This window comes from Bacillus rossius, chromosome 1 (assembly GCF_032445375.1).
Source record: "Bacillus rossius redtenbacheri isolate Brsri chromosome 1, Brsri_v3, whole genome shotgun sequence".
Classification (NCBI taxonomy): Eukaryota; Metazoa; Arthropoda; class Insecta; order Phasmatodea; family Bacillidae; genus Bacillus; species Bacillus rossius.
The window spans coordinates 34,820,449-34,845,770 of NC_086330.1; the positions used below are offsets into that span (position 1 = coordinate 34,820,449).

General features: G+C 35.2%; 1 protein-coding gene across 1 annotated transcript; it reads left to right on the top strand.

Annotated features, from left to right (window-relative positions):
• The first annotated feature begins 1,116 nt into the window (after positions 1-1,116).
• LOC134528032 (uncharacterized) lies at positions 1,117-24,754 on the top strand. Its single transcript, XM_063361218.1, has 9 exons — positions 1,117-1,306; positions 5,242-5,363; positions 10,502-10,571; positions 12,501-12,593; positions 12,822-12,923; positions 15,601-15,783; positions 17,962-18,045; positions 19,744-19,890; positions 24,220-24,754. The coding sequence occupies exons 1-9, from the start codon at positions 1,298-1,300 to the stop codon at positions 24,247-24,249; spliced, it is 840 nt and encodes a 279-aa protein (XP_063217288.1). The 5' UTR covers positions 1,117-1,297; the 3' UTR covers positions 24,250-24,754.
• The last annotated feature ends 568 nt before the right edge of the window (positions 24,755-25,322 follow it).

A 25,322-nucleotide genomic window follows, 5' to 3' on the forward strand; every position in this document is an offset into this window, starting at 1 on the left:
CACGCTATTTAAATTATCTAAATAGCATAACTAGAGTAAGAAGGTTAAATGTAAATGGTTGTTATGAAATTGTCACTTAAAATTAATTGATATATCTATGGTGTACCTAATATTGATTTACTGTTGCGTTTGTAGAATAAAACATATATTACGCAATAAATAATTTGTATTGTTGTGTTTACGCAATTTAATATTAAATTTATAGAATAAAACGATTTTTCCTACATTTGTGACCTAGGTAAATTGATTTATCGCCTCAGAAAACCGCTGTAGTTAAATTTAATCGAAATATTTTGGGCCGTTTTCAAGAGAGCATACTAGAATAAATTGTTTAAATAGTGTGGGATTTAAAAAAAACATTCAAATGTCACCTTTACAATATTATTATCAATAATATTATGATACCTAAAGTGGAACAAATTAGCACACTAGGTTATCATGTTACTCTCATTTAGATATGAAACATTTCGATAGTCGTAACCGTGCAAATAAAAAGGAGATTATTTTACTTGATTTTTCAACACACTTGCAATATCACGACTGCCATATTGTTACATCATACTTTCAACCACAGCTGAGCGTCCATCAAATACCGTATAGAGACTAATGCCGCACATCTATACCTATATTAACAAAACAGGATATAATGAGAAAAATAACCTAGTGGGAATAGGTGTCAACAAAAATATTTTTAAAAAAAATTATTAAATTATATATTACATCATCTGGTGTCAACCATTATTAACTCCGTTTTAAAAAATTTCAAGCATTGGATGTTTAGTTTCCCCTAGAAGAGTGTATAATGATTAAAATAAGTTTTTCACTAAGAGAAAATTTTATTTTTGTTTTCATGACGTTGTTACCTCATATATCAAACAAGTACATAGTTCATAATGGGAATACTGTCTGCCATCTATCGGACTGACTTGGCAACAACGCCAGGTTTTAGTGTAATTTCTTCCATCTCACAGGACATTCCGTCCATAAGCGAAGGGCGGCGTGAGAGTATTAAATACTTTTATTCCACAACAGTTGCTTTAGGGACACATTTAGCAATCCATGACTGAAAATGGATTTGCATTCATCTTGGCTAAAATAAAAACTGTAAGGCTTTGTATATTCGGATTAAATATACTCGGTGATGTAACGGGAAACAAAAATAATTGCTTCTACGTAAGCGCCATACACAAATTTGTGTACACCTATAAAGTAAATAAACGCCGTATTTAATACGTGTCATTAAGCTGTTTTAAAACTTGGAATACATTTTATCTCCTTTAAGTTATTGCAGCTAAAAATGGGAACCGTAAGTATCCTTTCGATAGTCCCACACAACTGTCTTTAAGAAGTTAACCAAGACTTACTCAGTTAAGCTCATTGTATTTAAATAACCTAAAACTGTCTTAGGAGTTATAACATGACACTAGTGGTTTTTTGGATTGTTAATTACTAAAACGTAGTCCTATGTTACTGACGTAATTCATTTGAAACCTTCACGGGGCGACGGAAGACTACCATAATAGAAAACTACCATAATGACAGAATTCCGCCTGGCCTCTTCGAAAAGGCGGAAACCATAACGGAAAACAGCCATAACGAGACGGAATTCAGCCATATTTATTTATATACTCCATGGAATGAGTACAACTGCTTTGCTCTCGAAGTATCATATAAAATACGCCGCTAGGTAGCGCTGTTAACCCCCTACCTGTTAGGTTAACTTAAAAGGCTACAGATAGCACTTATGGCAGTGATTTTCTGTACGTCGTCATAAATCAATTCAACAGATTGCGCATTAGTAAAGGCAAATGTTTCCAAAAATGGGTTTAAAAATAATAATTTAAAACCACAAAATTATAAGAAAAGTGAAATTTTACTTTGTACAAAATATTTTTTGGACGGAAATAAACGTACACAACCATTCAATGAACTTTTGATACTGTTAACAGTTTAAACATAATAAATGTTTTATACTATTACACATAGAAATATTACACAACCAAAATATTTATAACACCGTAAAACCTCCATTGACAGAGGGAAAACCCTGGGCACCTTCATGCGGGATGCAAAAATATCATGCATTATTAGCAGGCAGGTTGAGTACAGGAAAAGAAGGATGGTCCTGGAAGAAGAGTTGGGCAGATAGAAAAATTCTACTAAGCAATTTGGGAGCTTGGACCTTTTGTCCGCATTTGTTTTGGTGGGCACTGGTCTTTAGGGGCAACATGTTGTTGTTCCCACCAAGCTGCCATCAATTATTTACGAAAAAAGATTTTTTTTCTCATTTTGAAAAAAAAAATCATGTTCCACGTAGTTTTACTGCCCACCTTCATATGTCCTAATATGTTATGTTGTAAAAGCATCCAAAGTTGGTTAACTTATCTAGTAATTAGTCTAGAATTAAGATAGGGGAGTTAGTCATGGCGCCAATTGCTGCCATGGCTGGCCAATCCCCGAGCAAAGCACACGATGCATGCCTCCCTTTCTGCATGGCTTAAACCCAGCATGATTAGGCGTAAGGGCTTCGGCCTGGGACGCACCTAGAGTCTTCCCTAACCCAGACCCCTCCCAAACAAAATACACTTAGTTTTAGTTAGGTTAGGAAAAAAAAATTTATAACACCGTATTCCAACTTATGTTACAATTAAAATTCCGCGATGTGCACAAATATTAAAAAAAAAAAACTTTCTGTGGTTGTGTACTCAAAGAAGCTCATGTTTAATAATCTCGATGATTTAATTTTCTGGGGTTTCCATTGTATGAAATAAAACACTTATGCTACTGCTTAACACTGAAGTAAGCTATTACCAAGAATCCCGTACTCAGGAGTACTGCAAGTTACAATAAAATATAGTTGTATTCAAATAATGTGAATATTTCTAAATAAATAAGCAAATATCACAAAACTTGTGTCATGTACATACAGTGATGTAAGTAATGATATTAAACGTGGTGTCCTTTTTTAAGACCTTCGAGTTGTTTGAATTCTAAGTTTTTTTTTAACCAACATGTAGATAATAGTATTAGCAACACATGAAGATCTATGGGTCTTATTAAATTTAGAAAAGTATTCAAAGTATGCAGAACAAATATCTTTAAAAAATATTTTCAAATTTCAGACTTTGTTTGCATAGCTTTCCAGTTTTAATTGAGCATATTAAGCACGGTAAAACATAAGAATGCCAAAAGTGACATAAAAAAGTTAATTTTCCGTGGCTTTAAAACTAAATAAATAAAATGTTTAAACAATAACTTCATGCTTGTAAGCACACACATATTTTAACTGAACACACTATTTTAATATCTAACATTTATTTCAAAATAACTTTACCATCGACAGTGCAAGCATAGATATTTTTTTATTAGTCTATATTTCTATATAATTATTTTACAGCAGGACTGTAAGTTTGTTTGCAGGAAATCAATTAAAAAATTGCCAGACTAGTTATACAAATTATATTTCACTGTTATGAAATTACATAATTCATACTGAACTAACAACATGAGAACACATAAATTTGTTCGTTACCGAGGCTAGATGTTATTGCAAGTATTGCACGTGTTAATGACACACGAAACTATAGTAAACTCGTGGAATAACATCATGTCAGTGTTAAGAAGACGGCAAGTATCCGCTCTACCACTCTGGTTCTGGGGTAGAGTGCCTGTTTTGTGACTTGTAGGACCCGGGTTCGCGCCCCGGCTCCTCCAAGGCGGATTGCCCAGACAAAATTGTGGTATTTTATCTGGTAGGAATAAAATCCCTTGTAACAAGTGAGGCTACCAAATAAACGGTGTGTGGAACAGAAAAAAACCTTCCAGGTGGCTTCCAATTGGCGAGCCCGTTTCTTTTCTTGGGCTCCCCATGCGGTGGCCATTCCGGGGGTTTCTCCGGGGGAACGGAGTTTTGCAAAAAAAAAAAAATTAGTTTTGTAGCGTTTTAGTTTTTAGTAACTGTAGCATTATCATTCCAACATGTTATGAATAGAGCTCAAACAAACATTTAAAACATAAAAAAAAAAAAATTGTTGTCTGTAAAGTCGGTTTAAGGACGATAGTTTAACGTGACAACGTCATAACAAAACATTGATGAAATGATTGCATACTTTTATGAATAAAGTTGAATTATATTAATTTTAATAATAAAAGAATAAATACTTGAAAATATACCGGTAATCAGATTTTTAAAATGCAAGAATAATTAACTTTTATTGCCGAAATTGTTGTTGTAATAAGCAATGAAAACCACATTAACTTTTCACTTCACTTTATAAACAGTCGACGAAACAGTTCACGTTAGATGACTTGTAATTAATTTTAAAAACTGGCGTTTATCTATAAAGTTTAAATATAATTATGAACAAGTTTTCATATCAATAAACTGTAATCAAATATCTATCATCAATTATATGAATCACCATAATTTTTTAGTCAATTGTAACATAACCTATTATTAGTGCACTCGCCGACAGATGCTACTTTTTTTTATAATAAAAGAATAAATACTTGAAATTATACTAGTAATTAGATTTTTAGAATGCAAGAATAATTAACCTTCATTGCCGAAATGGTTGTTGTAATAATCAATGAAAACCACATTAACTTTTCACTTCACTTTATTACCAGTCGAAACAGTTCACGTGTAGATGTAAGTTGTGTGCTGCCGCTGTCTTTCTTCTCCTCGGACGCATAGGCCAATCGAGTGGAAGAGAGATAGATGCGGCGCAAGCGTACAATGGGCGTAACGGGACACAGAGTAACGGAAAAATGTGCGTAACGGGACACTTTTTCGTGCGTGCAGCCGGCGTTCATAGATTTATTAGACGTCACGTCAAAAGAGGATCAGCAAAAACCAAGTATTTACAAAACACAATTGTAAAGAGTGTAGTGTTGTTAGCTTGGTAAAATGGCCCCGATAGTCAATATTTTAACACAAGTGATAGCAAAAAAAAATTCTGAAATCACTAGTTCTAGTACACTTAAAAAAATCATTCACAATAATGTCATCGACATTTTGCTTTGAATTTATTTGAAGTAAACTATAATAGTATTATCTTAATGGTACTGTATAAATGTTCGAGTAGTATGGACAGTTATTGTTCCACAGACAGCAACTTAAATGTTTTTTACTTCCGAATTGGCATATAATAGCTTAATAATAACGTTAATTGCTGCTGGTTGTCCCTAGAAACGTAGGTTAGTGACACAAGTGCTCCTCCTCTGTTCTGATTCTTGAAGGTCGAGCAAGTGGATGCTGGTGACCGTAACGAACTAGATGAAGTGGCTGAGATCAGAGCAGAATTGCAAGAAATTCGTTTAACGCAGGTCCAGACGAATAAAGACATGATGAAGAAAATACAGTAAGTTAATAAAAATCTTAATCTGAGACTGACATACAACTATATGCAGTTGTAATGCAATTAATAGAAAAAGTAGGACGTTCGGTATATTTAAATCTTTAATCTAAACAATTGAGTAAATATAGTTTCGCCATATAGCGTGCCATAAAACACTATTATCACGTGCATGAGCAGTGTCAGTATCTTGTTTACAGTGCACTGTAATTTTTTTTTTTATAAATGGAACAAATTTTCTTGTGAAATTGCAGATACTTTAAATTTGGGTATTTAAATGAAAACAACTGTATCACTAAAAATAGTTCCAATTCTTTCCCGGGCATTTATGGTTTGTGTTGTCCCAGTACCTCCCATTGTGAAATAAGCATAGTAAAACCACATAAGTCAAATTAATGAATATTCTATAATCTTTTCCGTTGTTTAAAAATCATGCATGAATGAAACATCAATTAAAATTAAAAATTATGTGCTAATTTTCGTAAGTAATTCTCAGAATTATCTCTAAAAACGTATTCCATAATATATTCAAAAATAACCACAGCCATGAGTTGTACAAAGTTACAATATCTGTCTTGGCAACTGGTTCCCAAAGGAATACTTTGCAAAAGTAGAAGGGAAAAAAAAATGTGTGTACAGCACATTACAACACGATTCTGTTAAATGTTTAACAAACACTAAACTATTTGAATATCAGAAACACACTACAGCAAGCCGTCAAATAAAGAGACTTTCAAGTGATTCACAGTCAAAAGTCACTGATGTGTAGTTGTGTGCAACAGTTTCAAAGGTGTTTACAGAGTGCAGGGCTCACTCAAGCGAGATATTTTAAGACGTTGAAACGGACACCTAACTGCTTCTACTCACACATTTCGAGCCAAATGGGTGAGCCCCGACTCCGACCCCTCCCCCCTCCTTGTTAGTGATCTCTGCAGGTAACTTTTTCGTTGCTGAATTTAAAAGTGATTGATAGTAAATGTTGTTAGATAATTACCATAATACGCAGGAATGAGAATATATTGTATCAGTCCACATACTTTAGTTCTTTATTCAAACACATTTCACAAAACGCTCCATTTTTTTTTTAGAAGAAGCATCCACGATGTAAGTACCAACAGAACAACCTAAATTCATTGTTCCCAACACCTGTTTAACAAACTTCTTACAAAATAAAATCAACATGGCAACACATTCTAACACTTCCCCTTGTTGCCTATTTGTTTTATTAATTACGAACACCCAGCAAATTTGAAAATGTGCTGGTATTTGGACCTGCTAAACTTTTGGTTAGTAAGTCTGATATATTTTCACCAGATAGAACATACTTAAGAGTAACAATATCATCTTTTATGTATTCTCTTATTTTGTGGTACATTACTTTAAAGTGCTTTGTTCTTTCTGCTACCCTTTTAGTTTCAGATATTTGTTTAGCAGACTGATTGTCCACATACAAAACATATGACCCATCAGTATACAGTCCCATACCTAATTCAGACAGAAATTCTTTCATCCACACCAACTATTTTGATGCCTCGAACATGGATATATAGTCAGCATGTGTGGTGGAAGTTGCTATTTCCCCTTGTTTCTTACTTTTCCATGCAACAAGACATTTCCCTATAAATATAACATATCCACTTACAGACTTTACATCACTATCATTTGCCCAATTTGCATCACAATAGCTACTTACAAAACCCTTGTCACGTCTATACACTAATTTATAGTCTTGGGTTGAAACAAGGTATCTCATAACATGTTTAACACCCCGCCAATCTGTAACACTTGGGTTGTGGCACTTTCTGTTCAATTTTCCTACACTAAAGGCAATATCCTGTCTAGTGCATGTAGCTAAGTACAACAAGCAGCCTATAGCTTCCCTATAGATAGATTTATCAAAAGGTTCATTGTCAGAGTTGGCTGACAAATTTTCCAAGTATGGCGAAGAACATCCTTTTGCTTGACTCATAGAAAATGTTTCCAATACACTGGCTATGTAGTTTGACTGACTCACAGTTAGGCAATCCTTTCCATCTCTACAAATTTCCCATCCAAATAAGGTTGACATACTTCCAACATCTTTTATTTACCAGATTACCAAATTTGATCTTAAACTCATTAATTGCATCCATTTCACCCACCAATATCAGATCATCTACATACACACCAACAATAAGATTTTTTGAGGAAAGAAAAAAAAACACATGGATCTGAAACACACTGTTTCATCCCTAGACTGAGCATTATATTAGAGACATGATCATTCCAATCTTTGCCAGCCTGATATAACCCATATATACTCCTTTTTAATTCACAGACATATTAACCATCTGAGACATAATCTTTACACATTTCAGGCAATTTCATGAACACAGGAACTCTCAAAACACTATTTAGAAATGCTGCATTGACATCAACATGTTGCAGATCCCAGCCCATCTGTACACTCAGTGCAAACATTATTCTGATACTGTTTCTTCTAATAACAGGACTATATGTTTCCCAGTAATCTATACCAAACTTTTGAGTGTGACCTTGAGCCACAAGTCTAGCTTTGTATTTTTGTACCTTACCCTCCTTGTTAAATTTCCTTTTGAACAACCATCGACACCCAATCACATTTACTCCTACAGGTTTCTTTACAACTATCCAAGTTTGATTACGTTGTACGTCCTCTAACATGGCACTTCTCCAAAAGTCTTTCTCCTTACAATTAAGAGCTTCGCTTATGGTTGGAGGTTCTTTGTTATTGCTGTACTCTGACAAATTACAACAACCCACACAATTGGAAGACTGTCTTGGTACTTTAATTCTCTCCGACTTCCTGACTTCAACTCTTGGGTCAACATTGAGTTTCTCCATTTCAGTGGGATTTGTATCATTGTCGTGAACATCTACACTTTCAGCAGCTACACTAGTCTAAGTCTCAAAGTTTTCAATGCCAGCAACATGTTCATCATTCGTGTTTACAACAGGGCAGATATCTAAATTTTCTACAATGCTATCATGAAAATTTCCTTTATCACCTTCTACTTCACTCGAACCTACATCATCCAAATTTCCAATGTCATCCTCAACCTCTAGAGTTTTACATAGCTGGATGGGTGTATTTGGTTCTTCACTGTGAAATTTGAAAGGAAACACATTTTAATTGAACACAGCATCCCTAGACAAAATAACTTTGTTTCTCCTCAAACTCCACAGCCTGTAACCCTTCACACCATGTTCAAAACCTAAAAACACACACTTTTCCGCCCTCTTTTCCAGCTTCCCATGATGTATGGTTGCTGCCCACGCTTCACAGCCAAAATTTTTTAATGTCATCAACATCTTCCTTACTAAGTGCTTTACCATTCCATACTTCATATGGAATTTTGAGGTTAAGTGGCTTTGACGGACATCTATTCCTGATAAAAGAGGCCATTACAACGGCTTCGCCCCAAAAAGCAGCAGGTAGACCTAATTCAAACAACAAACATCTAGATATAGATAAAAGTGTCTGATTTAACCTTTCTGCCCGTCCATTTTGCTGTGGACTGTATCCTACAGTATATATACTGTATCTGTACCACTTCCTTGGCCATTTGCTTTCCCCCCTTTAACACTCAATGCTTTATACTTCACCACGGAATGATGACCTTCAACCTGCTTACTGTCATCGTTCTTCCTCCTGCAGTTATCTTGATCTTGCATCTCAGCCGTACGAGCTTTAGCCTTCAAGCTCTCTGGGTAATATGTAGTATGTCGCTGTTGATCCCTCGGTGTCATGCCAAGTTGATATTGCTGTCGACCTTGGTCACCATAAAGTTCTCTCTTCATATTTGGACAGTACCTGGCGATGTGGTTTGGTTCACTACAGGCCAAACACAGCATAGGCCCACTATTTTCTTGATAATTTCTTTTTTCCAATCTGTCACTGTCTCTTCTGGCTTCAAATGTCTTCCTTTCATCTGACCTTCTGTCATCATCCCTGCTACTATGCCAATTTTTCTTGCTGTCTTGTCTATAATAACTTCTCTCTTCCCTCGCGGTGAATGCTTTGGCTTCATCTTCATCACGCTCCAGCCTCTCCTGTCGTTCTTCTAACAACAATTTATTTTTCACGTTTTGTAGGTTAAGACCATCTGCCAAATGAATTCTTCTTATTAGTGACCCATATTTGGATCTAGGTAACCCCAAAAGTAAGAATTCAGCTCGCGCAGCATCGGTAAACACTAGTTCATTCTCTTCCAACCTTCTGCAGTACACCAACACTTTATTTACATACTCTCTCATGGACATGTCACTAATTTTTTTGAACGTTACCATCTCTTCTAGTGTTGTTAAAACATGTAGAGGATCCAAATCAATACATACGGTTCGCAGAGTAAGCCATGCGTCTCTGGCTCGTTCGCATGTTTCCACATCAATTAATAGCGAGTCACTAATTCTTTGAATAATGTAGTTGAGTGCATCTTTATCTTTCGCCACTTGCTTAGGTGTTAAATTTTCATCATTATTGTGAGGATATCCCGGTTCAATAGCATCCCACCATCGTTTTTGCTCTAGTGCCGCTTGCATTCGTCGCGACCATGCAAACCAATTGTCTTCTCTCAACTCTTCAATATCATCCATTTTCTTTGCCATCTTGATACCACAGCAATAGTTACAATCACGCTTAACCACCTATTATTTCTTCACTCAAATTATTAGAGCACTGCCTGGGCCCATAACCTGTTAGATAATTACCATGATACGCGGAATGAGAATATATTGTATCAGTCCACATACTTTAGTTCTTTATTCAAACACATTTCACATAACGCTCCCCACATACATTTTTTAGAAGAAGCATCCACGATGTAAGTACCAACAGTACAACCCAAATTCATTGTTCCCAACACCTGTTTAACAAACTTCTTACAAAATAAAATCAACATGGCAACACATTCTAACAAATGTACCATCGATAACTTGCAGGAAATAGTTTTTGAATACTAAAAACTTTGGTTTTTGTAGAGGTTCTTGTTGGTTAATACCAAAAATATTCCAACGCTAATTTTTCACGTATATTCCAGATCAGTGTATTGACTATTCTTTTTAAAATGTAAACCTGTTAACACCTGTTATAAAATGCCCTGAATTAAGGTTGTGAAACGTTACAGGGATACCTACGCCATTATTATAGAAGCGATGAAATTGCAAGGACTTTTTCCAGTCGAAAAAGGACAAGAGGTGAGCTTTCAATACGAGCATAAAGTCAGACCATTGCTTCATCAGTGCTTTTCATTTAAACATGGCATCTTGCCACACATATGTATGTGCTACATGCATACATATAGCTTCACCTGCCCTGCTGGATTTCTAGCTTTCTTTATAGTCTCCAATGTTTACGAAGAAATTTTATTTTAGTGACTACAGGTTAAATGGTTTGTATTTACCAACAGTGGAAACACAGAAATTGAACGTCTAGAAAGTGTGGCCATGACGTAATTAGCTGTCAATTAATAATAAATGCCTGATTTTTTACAAACAGCAATTAACGTATAACGTCTTCTGTTCAAAAATGTAACATATAATGTTTATTAGTGAAATATTCCTATAAATTATCTTTGAGGCTTGACTTCATTCGCTGTCTCATTTTATTAGGTAGATTTCAAATAAATACTACCAATTGTGGCCGTTACCACGGTGCGACCTTTGGAAAATTTTTATAACGTTTTTCATTTCATGGTCCATAGACCCCAAATCCATAGTCCACTCGAAATTTTACCTCTATATATAAATCACAATTTGTGGACACGATAACGCCCGCAATTTTACACAAATCACTTCCAAACTGATACATAAAATCGAATAATGGAAAATCTCGGTCGAGTACGTTAATGGGCAATACCCGACCAAAGGGGTAGATGGGGAAGGTTTTTTTGAAAAAAAAACAACAGAATAATAACTATTAATAACTCGTAGGAATAAAACCAAAATATTTTGTCCGGACAAATTTTTGATACGACCAACAATTACTGCAAGGTGTGGAATAAACAGGGGTTGAATGGCAAAACATTCTTAGGCACATTATAAAATACGTTCAAATTGTCCGTAAACATTATAAATATTATCAACACTTTGGTCTGAAATAATTTTTGATACAACAAACAATTTCTGAAAGGGGTGGATAAAGATGGGTTTAAATACAGAAAGGAATTAATAATTCGCTTGGTAGGCATAACATAAAATTCGTTCACATTTTTTGTTAATCTTATAATTTGTATCAAAACTTTTGTCTGATTTTTTTTGTTGATATTACACATCTTTACTGCAAGGGGGTGGAAATAACAAGTGTCGAAATACAAAAAAGTCATTATTTTTAATATATACATATAATATCAAAGACGCTATAATTTATTGTAAAACTCCTAAACTTTATCTAAAACCTTTGGCTGAAACAGTTTTTGATGAAACGAACTATTACCGTAAAAACAGGGGTCGAATAAAATAATGAAAACTTCCTTAGTACCAAGTTCGTTCGAATTTATTTTAAACTATTTTTATATTTTCTTAAACTTTGGTTTAATTTTATACTACCTTACATTAGTGCAAGGGATGACTGTGGTGTTTTAGGTAAAAAAATTGCTAACTTCTTAGTAGGTGTAATAAGAAATTCGTTTGAAGCTATTTAATGCCGAATGCATTGAGTTAAAAACATTCGAAATTATTTCGCTGCATGAAATATCAGAAAATGTTTTATCAATCTTTTGGAATATTGGATAACATAAAGAATGTTATGTACATTAAGTTTTTGAAATGTTCCAGAAGTTTATAGACGTTTCCAAAACATTTTCAGACGAAATAGGTACTCCGAAATCTACCTAGGCATGTAGGCTGTGTCAAAAGGGATTTTTACCTTTCATCAGTTTTCACGTTTACCCAACCAATTCTCCGCATGAAGACCACAGTATCTGACATTTCCTGTATTATATAATAACCAAATGCTTCGTATGCAGACTATTTGGCTTTTTTTCAACTTACAACACTAGTTTCATAGTATCTGTTAACGATAAAGGATCTTTTGAATTACCTCTTTAGTTGAAATCTCTTTTGTAAGTCCTATCATTTGCTCCTGTACAATTTTTCATTTTACATGCAATTCTCTATGCCTTGCAGCTACAAGACGAAGCACATGGGACTGAAAAAGATAATGGACAGAAAGGTGAAAATGATAACAAGAAAGAACATGCTATAGATGATGAATACGAAGTGAGTATGTCATTGGGGTTCGTTGTTTCTTAAAATAATACTTAATATAATTTTCTGTAAATATGCAGATTAACTGACTTTTCCCATCTTACTTTGCCTAGTTTCTTAGTTCCTGGGTTATGTTACGAATATCTTGGATTGATAATTCAATTACTCAGTCTCTTTAATTTGTCACAACATTTGCTCGCGTGTTTTTAAATTCCACATGCTGAATGTTACATCTTGCAGTCAGAAGTTGAAGCAAAAGACCCAGAGGGAGAAAATACACAGGAAGAAGAAGACGATACTATTGCACACTGGAAGAAACGTGCTCTCGATGCTGAATCTAAAGTGAGTATTGAAGGATATACTCTCTCACTTAAATATCGTCAATTTGGTATTTCCCACTTTATCTACCGTTTTACGAATTATAAGGCTAGGTACGTATGTTAAGGAGTCCTGGGATAAATAACATAAATGTAAGAAAACTTTATTGACATTCAAAAATATGTAATGGAAATTATCAACTTAACATAATTAATTGTACTGGAACTTTACCACACAAATATATTCCCTACATTTCACTTTGCTTTGACGTTTTTCTAACAAAATGTAGGAGAGATACCATATTTGTATGGTTTCTTTCTAATACAGTCGTTATAGGTTCAACATTTTTAGAAAGGTTACCAAAAAGGTTTTCAGAGTTTAGGTTACCGGCTCTTTTATTTCACATTTATAGTGTACTCAGTAAAGATTGAAAATTGCTACCTACCAAGCCCTTTAATATTGCAGATTGAAGTAAGTTTTGAGTTATTTTCTCAGGATTTCATCGTTTTTAGAATGAGAAGTTAGTAGAGTTGCACCCTTGCACCGAATAAAAATTGGCGTTGTTAATAGAAATGGTCACGAAATAATCATATGAGGAACACCTCTCATATCCTACAACGTACGCCATCTGATGTTATATTAGAGATGTATTTGATGATGGCGATTTGTTTGCATCGTAACGCATCAAAGCTTTATTTTTTCAATAGGAAGAAAAAAATTCACTCTCCAAGCCGCTGTTTGTCAATAATGATCCATGCGATTAAATAATAAAACAACAAAGGCATTGTAACAGAACAAAGTTTGTAATTTTCACACTACAAATGACATAATTACTGTAGCTAAATCCTTCAAGAAATAATTAAAATGTCATGCAATTAATGACGTATTCAGTTTGAAAACATAGCATGAATTATATTTTAGTCTAACAAATGAATTTTCTTCCATAATACGGGCATCAATAAAGTTTGATAAAAACATTAAATATATTATACTAATCATTTTATTTTACAATGAAATAAATTTTTATATTAATAATCAGTCTTCACTTCACTACCTATATAATGGAGATAATTGTACAGCCAGAGTAATTCACACGTAAGATAGAAAATACGTTTTGCTTAAACTAAAAAAAAAATCGAATAATTCAGGATAGTCTCTTTAAACACTTAAAAATAAACCTATTGAGAACATCATTGCAAGTAAAGTTTAACTTAAAATTTGACTGAAGCACCACCGACCAATTGGGTGGGAAAATAAAATATTAAAACAATATTTAAATTTGAATTGGAAAATATTTTTTTGTCTCAATCTAAGCTATATAAAATAAGAAACGTAACAAGAAATATTTATGTTGGTGGCTATTTTCTGTTTCATGTGATCCAAACATAGATTAAAAAATTCTCATTTAACTGTGTCTCAGCAATTACTCAATACAAATAAATTATTTTATTTTAGTCTTATTTCTACATGCACGTTGATAATTTTTGTGATATGTGCATCTTTTTATAAAAATTATTTTTGAAATTTTATACACCCTTTGATGCTTTTGAAACTTTTGAATTTTTAAAATTTAATTTAAAAACAAAATGATTTTTTTTACTTAAAAGTTCAGATGTGTAAAAATTATTAATCTCAAATGATTTTTTCCTAAAATGGAAACTTTTTTTGTCAAAAAACTGTTTTTTACCAATTAAATAATTATTTAGTACTTTGTGTGTATTGAATTAGGCTAGTTTTTTTTTCTGTATCACATGGCTTAGTGATTATATAATCTAGTAACTTATGTTGAGTAAAGAACACTATAAAATCTTAAACATAGTGCTTTAAGTCTAACAAATTTTCTCACCATTATATGTTCCACTGTCTTTTTGTAAGTATAAAGCATGTTGAAAATACTTACTCAATAGGTCTTGTGGTTTCGAGATGATTGACTTGTATGATCTGGTTGAATGGTAGATATGACAAGTATCGAAAAATAATGCCTCGTGGTTCGTATACACTTGGTATATATGTCTTATATGCCAATAATAAGACAATTAGTGCCCATTTGGGAAACTGTTAGTTACTTGTGAATTAGTTTAAATACTAAACATTCGTCTAACAGAAAAAAAAACTGAACGAGCAGACCCCCGGACTTGTACAAGGCCGTAGCCAGGATTTTGTGAAGGAGGGGTTCCAGAGTAACCATTATATATATATACATATATGAGTAAGTTTTCTTTATAATTGATTTGTAAAAGAAAACTGTCACACTAAAACCTCAAGGAACAGTACACTTTTAGAAGTCCAACGTTTACACATCGAAATGTAAGTAATGAATTTGGTTGAGAAAAGAATACTGAAAATTTTCTATTTTGGTTTTTATTTAGTTGTTTTAAAAACTTTTCTCTTTAGTCAATTGTTTAATGCTTCCGTTAAAACAAGTCATATATGTTATTAATACGTAATACACACGAAAAGTTGTTTGAAAAGGCATGCTTACAGCTAACACGTGTGCAAAACCGGCATTCTTGCAAACGCAATTCCTGCAGCTTCTGTGCGTGAGGCATGTCAGATGCGGGACTTAAAGACTTAAAGCTCCCTGTACGCTGAGATGTAACTACGTGGCTGTAATTTTCTTATTCTGCCTTCTCTAGTTTTTTGTTTTAAATTGAAATGCTTGGAGGGAGGGGGTCGGGCTGCCTGCTTGTGACGCGCGCAGTTGGCAGCAATGGAGGAGCACGTGGCGTGCGCGGAGCTGGGGACGCAGATGGCACACCTGGACAGGCAGCTGGCCAGCGCGCGCCACCGCCTCGAGAGCTGCGACCAGCTGCCGGAACACCCGGGGACGGCCGACGAGAAGTTCAGCGGAGGCGGAGGGTCGCAGTCGCCGGTCGCGGACGAGGTGAGGTCGCTGCAGGTACTCTCCACGAATTGGCGCGACAGTCGTCGAATAATGATTTTTTTTATACGTGAAACTTTTTGCTGAAGGGAGGCTACAATTTTCGAGCGTTACGAAAATTCCGATCGCATTGAGAGGACCTCTCAATGTTGTTCCAGGTGAATTCTAAACTGATACTAAAGTACTTGATACTTGAATAGTTTACTCGTTTGCAGTACTTGATACAGGCGTGTATCAGTTACAAAGTAGCAGATTGATACTCTGCAACCCACCTCTAGTATAGTTAGGTATGTGGTTGGGGAACCGATAGAGGATGAGACGTCAGGGGGAGGGGTAGAAATGACGCAGCATTCTTGCATGCTTGCATACTTACACACTTGCATACTTGCATACTGGTGCAATAGCCTAATTTAGAGCTCGAATACTAGATTATATTTATATATTTTTTGATCTGAGACCTCAGCCAAAGGGAATTTTGTTTCCCATACCTAATAATGTAATAAGCAAGAAGTTTCAATTCTGTCGCACGCGGACTACACATATGCTCTCGGTATACGGAACTTGGTGGGAGTAATTTCGTGAATGCGACGGAAGTCAAGGAACGGGGAACGTGTAACAAACACGGTGCTGCCATCTGAGGCAGATTGCGCGAAAAAATGTTCAGAAAGACAACGGGAAACGTTGTAGTATTAACTGTTTAATGTATTTTAAGTATTTTAATAAAATTCCTTGTTGAAAATCGGGTCCAAAACCGGTGATTGTATTTTTTCAATTCGTTTTTTCACTTTTAACGGAGCCGTTTCATTATGTAGTTTATAATTTTGGTTAGCTAATCAAATGATTCTATAGTCGACGTAGCTGCTCCGGCAGGGTACTCTGGCGGCGGGTGTGGGAACTACGCGTTATTCCCGTCCAGAAAATTAGTTGAAAAAACATTTTGCGTATTTTTATCACGCTCGGCATTATTTTAAAGAATTCTTCTTTAAATTTCGTGTCCGAGTTTCGTATTATAAGTGTGTTTGCAACATGAGAGCACACGAGTTTGCTTGTTACCGAGGCTATATGTTACACATCACTGACGAGTAATGAAAGGCTTTGACACGAAGTTTTGTGATGAAAAAGACTTTACTTAAGTTTGAGTTCTAAACTCATTGAGTACTTACAACAACGACAAAAAACATGATAATAATGCATAGTGTACATAGCCTACCATAGCATTTAGTTGTATCCCAAAGATCTGGAATTTTATACTGCTTTAAAATATGTAATGTAATCAATATTGGGAGAACAACAGGATGATAACTGTTGCAAAATGTTTATGTTTATAGTCGCTCAAATTGACTGATTGTATACTTGTGAGCGATGTTTTGGTGTTGAATGTAATTTGTTATTGAAAATATTTATTAATAAGCTAATGTATTTACTTACCGGCTCTAAGAAACTGTTATTTTAGTGATGAAGAGCAGTATATGCCTATCATTAAACTACCGAATATAATTCCTTATGGAAAAATACATTAGTTTTTAGCAATTGAATTGAAACTAAATATTATTTTTTCACGTTAAATCAATAATAAGTAGAAAAAATAGTTTTTTGTTTGTTTTAGAATTGTGTAGACTATATTTTTTCTAAGATTAATTAGTGTCAAAGTCGCAGTAGTCAAAATTCAAAGCTGAAGGCATTACAGGATCGAAACTAGACAAAATATCTCAGAAAATTACGCAATTATCCGACGAATTAAAAACAAAAATTAATTTTTTCTTGTTTTTAATTTTTTCTTTTAGTTTTATGTATAATTTCCACAAATAAGTATAACTTATTTTACAGAAAATATAACACACGCAAAAACTAGATTGGGTGTGAATGCTACTTGCCTTATTTTTGTTGTAGTATTTTTTGCTACACATTCCATTTAATTTTAAAAAATACAAAAATCGCATTCACACATTTTTTAAATGTTAGACGTATACAAATAAATTTAATTGCTCTGGAAAAAAAACTAAAAGTATATCAAATTTAAATTTTTGAAACGATTAAAAATAATCCTCTCAGCTAAGAAAATAATTAAATATTAGAGGAATTTCATAATCAGTTAAATATTTCAGCCATAGATAAGATTTATAGTTTTTGTTATCGCTTAATGTTTTGTAACATCTGAATGTATTTCCCCTTTATCTCCAGTTTGATGAATCAGCTAGCCAGACTCCAGAAGATGGTGCTGAGCAGTCAGCAGGACTCATGCCTACAAGGAGCACTGAATCTGAAGTAAGTTCTCCAAATGCAGCCTTCGTATTGTCGGATTTATAAATCAAAAGGGTTCCCTGTGTTTCAAACAGTACAATATTATAGAACACAATGTGTGAACGCTTGTTTGTTTATTTATTTATGTGTTCTATTTGCAAATAGAAATTAACCACTCTATAGTTAAGGGCGTATGTCCCGTTCCAGGTCATGATTTTAGATTTATATTAATCACTGATCAACTTTTAGACATTTTCAATCGTTTAACTTTCACGAAATGAAAAATATATATAGTTGCATACTTTTTGCATAAATTAGCTGCCAAAGTTAAATTTTTAACCTTTTTTGGGTTGTACAAATAAGGAGAATTTAATTTATTGCAGAACTGAAACTTTTTAGGATTAACTGCAATGCCACTGGCTACTTCAAGAAATGGTTTGCATTTCTATCACAAAAACTCATTTCATGTTTCTTGGCTGTCAAGATCATACAAATTTTGAGAATTTTGAAATGTCAGGTAAAATTAATTAATATTTTCTGAAAGAAATGCAAACTATTTCTTGAAGTAGCCAGTGACATTGCAGTTAATCCTAAAAAGTTTCAGTTCTGCAATAAATTAAATTCTCCTTATTTGTACAACCCAAAAAGGTTAAAAATGTAACTTTGGCAGCTAATTATGCAAAAAGTATGCAACTATATATATTTTTCATTTCGTGAAAGTTAAACGATTGAAAATGTCTAAAAGTTGATCAGTGATTAATATAAATCTAAAATCATGACCTGGAACGGGACATACACCCTTAAGTAGTGGTTTTGGTGTATGCGAAACACACAATAAGCGAGGAATCTTACAAAATGACAAATTTCATTGAATAATAAATATGAAAGGATGAACAACAAACTCATCATTGTGAGATTGTCCGTCTGTTCAGTTTCGGTAATCTGACGCACGCTCGTGTTTAATGTTCGTGTGATAAGAGATCACGGGTTCGTTTACAACCTGGAAGGGTCAGGATCGCAGCTCCATCGCACAGTTACGCCCACTTACGTCTCCTCTGACCTCGATGCCAACGAGACTGTCGTTCATTCATTCAATCATTCATTCTAACGTCTTTGTAACTCAACAACCCTTTAGCTGTTTCCTGTTAGTAAGGATGCGTTCTTTACCAATGCAGCCTTGAATAAAGTATCCTTTAATTTCAAGGAACACGTGCAGCGAGGTAACATAAGCTAAACAAAAAAATACGAATAATTTCAATGTTAACTCAACCTGGTGTATAAACAAACATCATTTCGATAGTCACGTGTTTCGAGTTTAAACATCTTTTCAGACAATTTTAAATTTTTTGCAAAATTGATGTCAATTTTTTGACAGTAATATCCAAACATGAAAGCTTTGGCTGGTTAAGCAACAGCCTATCGTCACATTTATTCACCTAAAAAAAAGATTGCACCGCAAAATCCCTGTAATGTTACGTGAATTCACGAAAGGACGCGAGCGACTCCTGAAAGGTTGAACCGACGACTCTGTGAGGTCGTCAGAAGGTCAACAAAAATTGCTGAAATCCTTTAAGATGTTCTTTTATGGAGTTCCTTTAGGCTTGACGGAAGAATCTGGAAGTTCTGGAAGCGGTAGCAACACGAAGTGAGGGTAACCTTCAGCCAGGTTGAATGAAAGGTTCCAGGCAAGGCACGTAAATAAAGTTGTGGGTTCGTGCGCAGCTGAAGAAGCAGCTGGCGAGGCAGCAGCACCAGTTGAACCTCCTCTCGCAGAGGAACGCCCTGCTGGAGCGACAGCTGCAGCTGAAGGCAAAGCAGCTCGACAACTGCGACGAGAAGCTGCTGGCCGCGGGCTACACCGTGGAGCAGGTGGGGACTGAGCTGCGAAGTCTGGTCTCGAACACCTACTGAATGGACACTTCAGCATTAGGCCTAAGGATACTTGAAAAGTGCATTTTATCGATCTTCTGAGTAGTTGCAGGGAGTAGTATATAATTTTTTCCCCCGACGGCTGGGTCTAGGTCGTGGAGACGGAGATTCTGACCGCCATATTGGATTGTGACGCCAAGGTGGCCTCTTGAATGACCTTTATATTTGACCTTGACCTACAAAATTTGCCTAATATTTGCCTTAATCTACTCCAAATTTTGCTAAAATTGACCAAAAATGTCCAGGTTTTAGGAAAATATTTCAACCAAAATATCTCAAAAAATATTTTGATAGTTAAAACATTCCAGTTTCGAGGGAAAATTTGCCGTTTTTAATTTCCCAAGTATTGTCGAAGGCTTGAAATGTCCCTGAAGCGGTTTCAATATTCCCAACATACCAGCCTGCAGTAAGCTGCTGGGAACATTTATCAGCCCGGCCGCCGTGATGGATCATGACGTCACAGCAGCCATTTTTAATTCTAGAAATTTCTACCATCTTCGATTCTAGAACTTTCTGCCAGTTGGTTTTCAGCCATTTTCAATTATGTCACATCCACCGTTTTGAAAAACCTTAATTACTATCCAAAAATCTTAAACATTAAAAAAGTACTGAATTATAATTGCAAAAAATTGTTAAAAAAACCTATGTATCATATGATCCTGGAAGTCCATGGTTCAAATCACGTGAGGGCCAAAAGAATAATCCTTCCCCATAGTGCTACTAGCAAACTGACCCCCACCACTTATGCCAACCGGTATGACACAAAGTCAGCCATCTTGGATCCGCCATCGTGTTTATGTCTGAGTGTGCACCCACCATATCGATTTATTTTTTACCCACTAGAGAGCAGTCGTCATCGCCGTCTTCTTGTTGGCCATCTTGGCCACCATAATGAAAATCTAAATTTATCAACCAAAGAATTCGGAACAAATAAAAAAATCATTTAAAAAATATATTAATGTGATGATTTATTTGCTGAATTACAGTCTTCGGTTAGATCCTTAGTCAGCACTAAAAACAAAACAAAAATGGTGGAAAGTTCTAGAATCAAAACTGGCGAAATCCAAGATGGTGGAAAGTTATAGAATTAGAGTTGGTGGCTGTGACGTTAAAATACAAGATGGTGGCAAAGTTAATGGCCAAGGTCAAAGGTTAAAGTCAAATGTCCTAAATGGCTTACTGGCATTTTGGGGACATTTCCAGCCTTCGAGAATTTTTGAGGAATACATTTCTCCCTTGCAAAGGGAATGTTTAAGATTTTTTAAAAATAGTATTTGCTGGAATTGTTTTCCTAAAAACGGGAAATTTTTGAGTAATTTTAGATAATTTTGAGTAAATTATGAAGAGAGAAAAAAGTTCGACAAATTTTGAATGTCAAGGTGAAAGGTCAAGTTCAAGGTCATTCAGCATGGCCACCGGGACGTCACAATCCAAGATGGCGGTCACTGGCTCAGACTACACGACCCGGATCCTGCCGTCGGAGGAACATTGATATAGGTACTACTGCAAGGATCCTTACAGACTCGCCGATGCGGTCTATCTTGAAAGGATGGATCGCTTTTGTCCTTACATGCATCCTTGTGACCTTTTGGTTTTTGTCACCATCGTTTAGAAAAAATGTAACGACAGTGTGTTGTTTGGTAAGACAACTGCTGTCTACACACTTCCAGCTAATCTACTGCATGTTGAAATCAAAATGCTATTATTATTGAAAGAAAAGTAAAGCAGCTTTGGTCTTTTCATTTAGTCGTATACACAACGCCGAATTTGCTGAATGCTGTTATGCATCTCTGCTATAATGAACAATTCCGAAGTTTTCTTATTTATTTTCAGTAAAAAAATTATTAAAAATATGAAACTACTTGCCCTAGTTCTTTGTTTGGACAGTTGCAAGACTAGTCATGTTTAAGGTGGATTTAAAGCGTTTTTTGACACGTCAGTACCAAAATTTTCAGATGAGCTGAATTTCAGTAATCAATTTCCTGCATGAGAAAATATTTCACATTTGTGTGTGCACTTTGTAAATTAAAACCTCAGTACTTATACAGTGGCTTTTATCGATGTACAGGGTAACGCTAGCAAATACATGTTTCAGAAAGGTTTTCAGAAACTATTTTGTTTCTAAGTATTTTAGGAACACGCTGAAAACCAGGTACGTTAAAAGCGTAAGTATTCTAGTCCGACAACAGCTTTTGACTACCAACCACAGTTAGGTTCAGTGAGCTGCAACTACTAAGGCCGCATTCTTTTTTGCCACTGTAAGCAAATGAATTAACTGGCGAGAGTTCTTTTCTTTTTACTGCTGAGGGCTGCTGGGGAATGTTTAAGTCGGCGTCTGGTTTTGGTTATAACACATTCTACTGAAGCTCACGAAGTGCGCGAAGTCAGTGCCCATAAACGAGTAAGCCTTCGGCAAGCTCGGAATTGTCTTGAATTAGGCTTGCCCTGCAAGCGTGCGTGACACATATGCTGTTACCGGCAGACGTCTGTGGCCTGTGCTCGCGAGTCCCCTCCCACCCGCGTGACTCCAGTTCATCACGGCCCGGTCTGTGGCCGGGCCACAACGGTACGGCCCAGGTGGCGTACGCGCGGACCTGAAAACATTTGCTCTTTGTTCTCGAGTAACAACAGCAAACATTAGAGAACAATACGGGACACGGAGGCATTTGTTGGCTACAACATATAACAGTGTTTCTTTTTTTTTTTTTTGCCAAATCAGTTATATTAATTTGGTTTAGTGTATGCACACAAATATTGTAACAGTAAGCATCACTTTACAATAGCGTAAGAAATAACTACCGTACTTATAAGAAATTTTGTACAGTCCCCAGATATAATCAAATGCAAATTAAGAATTGTTTTTTTAAACAATAAAATAGATGCATAAAATTTTCTTCAGAACACAAACAATAGACACTAAAAATGTACAGTCAGATTAACATGTATAACCACGCATTCGTACCAATAAATAATACAACTTGTAGGTACGAATTGTTCTAAATTCAAGTAACCACAAAATTGCAATTCTTAAATATATTTTAGTGGGTTTAATAGAGTCCATCAACCTAACTATTTAAAATATAGTACAAATACTAATATGACAAATATACTTAAAATTCCAAATACTCTCTGTCAATATTTAACAAACACTTAAAGAATATTTACATTTAAAATACGCTTTCACTGCTGTTGATAACTTATCCGTAACGCTTTGACTGAGCTTTACCCTCCATAGCCTTCCGTGAAACTGAAATCGTCGTAGCTGATGTTTTTATAACAGCTGATAGCATAGCCTTACCTGATTTAATAAAGTTTTTTTGGAAATACGCCATTGCAGTTTTGCACCGTTTGTCATGGAAAAATTCCAAAAATCAAAAAGAAATAAAAATATGAAGATAAAAAAATTCACAGAAAACAAGACTGAATCAGCTGATGGACAAACGGAACCAACGATGAAACTAAACAAGTATTATGGACAACACCGCGACGACAGCGCGGACAAAAAATTTCCAACATATAAATATCATACAGCACAAGAATTCCGTTGAAGGAACTTAGTCATGGAAAAAAATAGTATAATAACACAGACGAACAAATTGGGCCAACAACGACGAGACAGATTAAATGCTGGCAGACAACAAAGCTGGACAACGCAGCAAACATATAAACACAACGATGACGATAAACAAGTACTATGGACAACACAGCGATGATAGCACTGACGAACACAGAAGATATCTAATGAGAACAGTGGCGTATGTCCAAGAAACTGCATTAAATTAAAATTCCCCATTGCCTTACCTGCGCGCGCATCTCCCCTTCAAACCCCTTCACATGTTCCTTCCACGCTACCACCTTCCTTCCAGGGCTCAGGCATGCACAAACGTCTGCCCGTACCAATAGTTTGATTCAAAACTTAGTTTTTACCAATAGGGCTGAGAGTATCTTTGTGCCAACTTGCCGAAAGCTTGAATCTCGCTCTCTCTCTCTCTCTGCGCCCAGATGCTGTGAAAAGCTCACCGTAGTCTTTGCACTGGCATGTTTATTTCAAGTTCGACGCTTGGGGAACAGTTAGCTCGAATCAAGCTTGCTGTAAGATAACATGACTGCCATAACAATCTTGCTGCAAGACTGGCAGTTCTTCATGGCAAGTTTGATCCAAGCTTGAATCAAGGTTTTGTCTAAAATGTTATTTCTTTTATATTATTCAGCCCCATTTGGCGTGTTCCCATTGTAATATAAATTATGCATGTTGTGTTTGTTTTAAAGGTCATAGACGAAATGGATGAGACAGAATAATGTGACTCTATATCTCAATCGCCACTTCAACACTACGGACAGATACATTTTTCTCATCCCACCTGAATATGAAGTGAGAAGATACTGAGCGACATGGCATGTGATACCTAAGAAGATTCTGCATGTCTTGTACTACTTACTCTCGAGAGTTGTTCATCTTACATTTAACTGATTTGGACTCTTTTGACAGAATGCAAAATTTAATTGTTTACTATAATTCAACATGGATAAATAATTAACAGTATTTACAAAAAAAAAAATTTTTTTATTTGTAAATTTATTAGAAAATTTTAACAACTCTGATGTTTTTTAAACGACATTCATTGATAAAAATTAAGAAAATGTTAACTCTCAAAAATTATTTAAAAATGTTTCTCTCATATTGTTTATGTATTTCATTTTAAACTTGAGGTTTTTGTATTTGAGTATTGTATGTCAAGTGAGTGTAAACGTAAACTGTAATTGGATTAATCACATAAAAATTAAAATATATTTATTCAACAGCTGTCATTTTAAAATTATTTATTTAGTATGAAAACGGAAAAAATTGCTTCTGCGAAATTTCCCTACGTGACTATTTTAAGTGCGGTGTTTGAATCTAAAAATAAAACTAAGAGCTTTTTTTTTGTTTATTTTTAAAAGTATTGCTCTCAACTCAAAAGGTTAACTGTATAATGTAGTGCCGCCACTCTAAAAAAAAAAAGGGGGGGGGGGCACCCAAACATAGATTTATTCAGTTCCTTGTTTTATTTCTAATGATTCTGTGGTGAAACATTCAGAAATTTTAAAGAACGTCACACGTAATTAACCATTTTACATTCGTCTGTGCGGTAACTCGGTATCTCCGCTGCACTGCGGGACGACTTACCCTAGGCGGCGGTTGCGCTAGGCAACACCACCACCAGCCCACACTTGGGCTTTACCAAATTACAGGACTGAAGCGGTCATACACCCCGCCACAATGAAACTCAGGAAGGAAATTTTTCACGACTGTGAAATCCTCAACCGAAGGCGTTAGATCAATGATGATGATGATCTTTCAAGTAAGCAGAGTGAACATAAGTAGTTTTTAG

Coding starts and splice junctions, on each gene's coding strand:
- LOC134528032 (XM_063361218.1), top strand. Junction 12,924..15,600: donor CTCTCGATGCTGAATCTAAA/GTGAGTATTGAA, acceptor TGACGCGCGCAG/TTGGCAGCAATGGAGGAGCA. Junction 19,891..24,219: donor CGGGCTACACCGTGGAGCAG/GTGGGGACTGAG, acceptor TTTGTTTTAAAG/GTCATAGACGAAATGGATGA.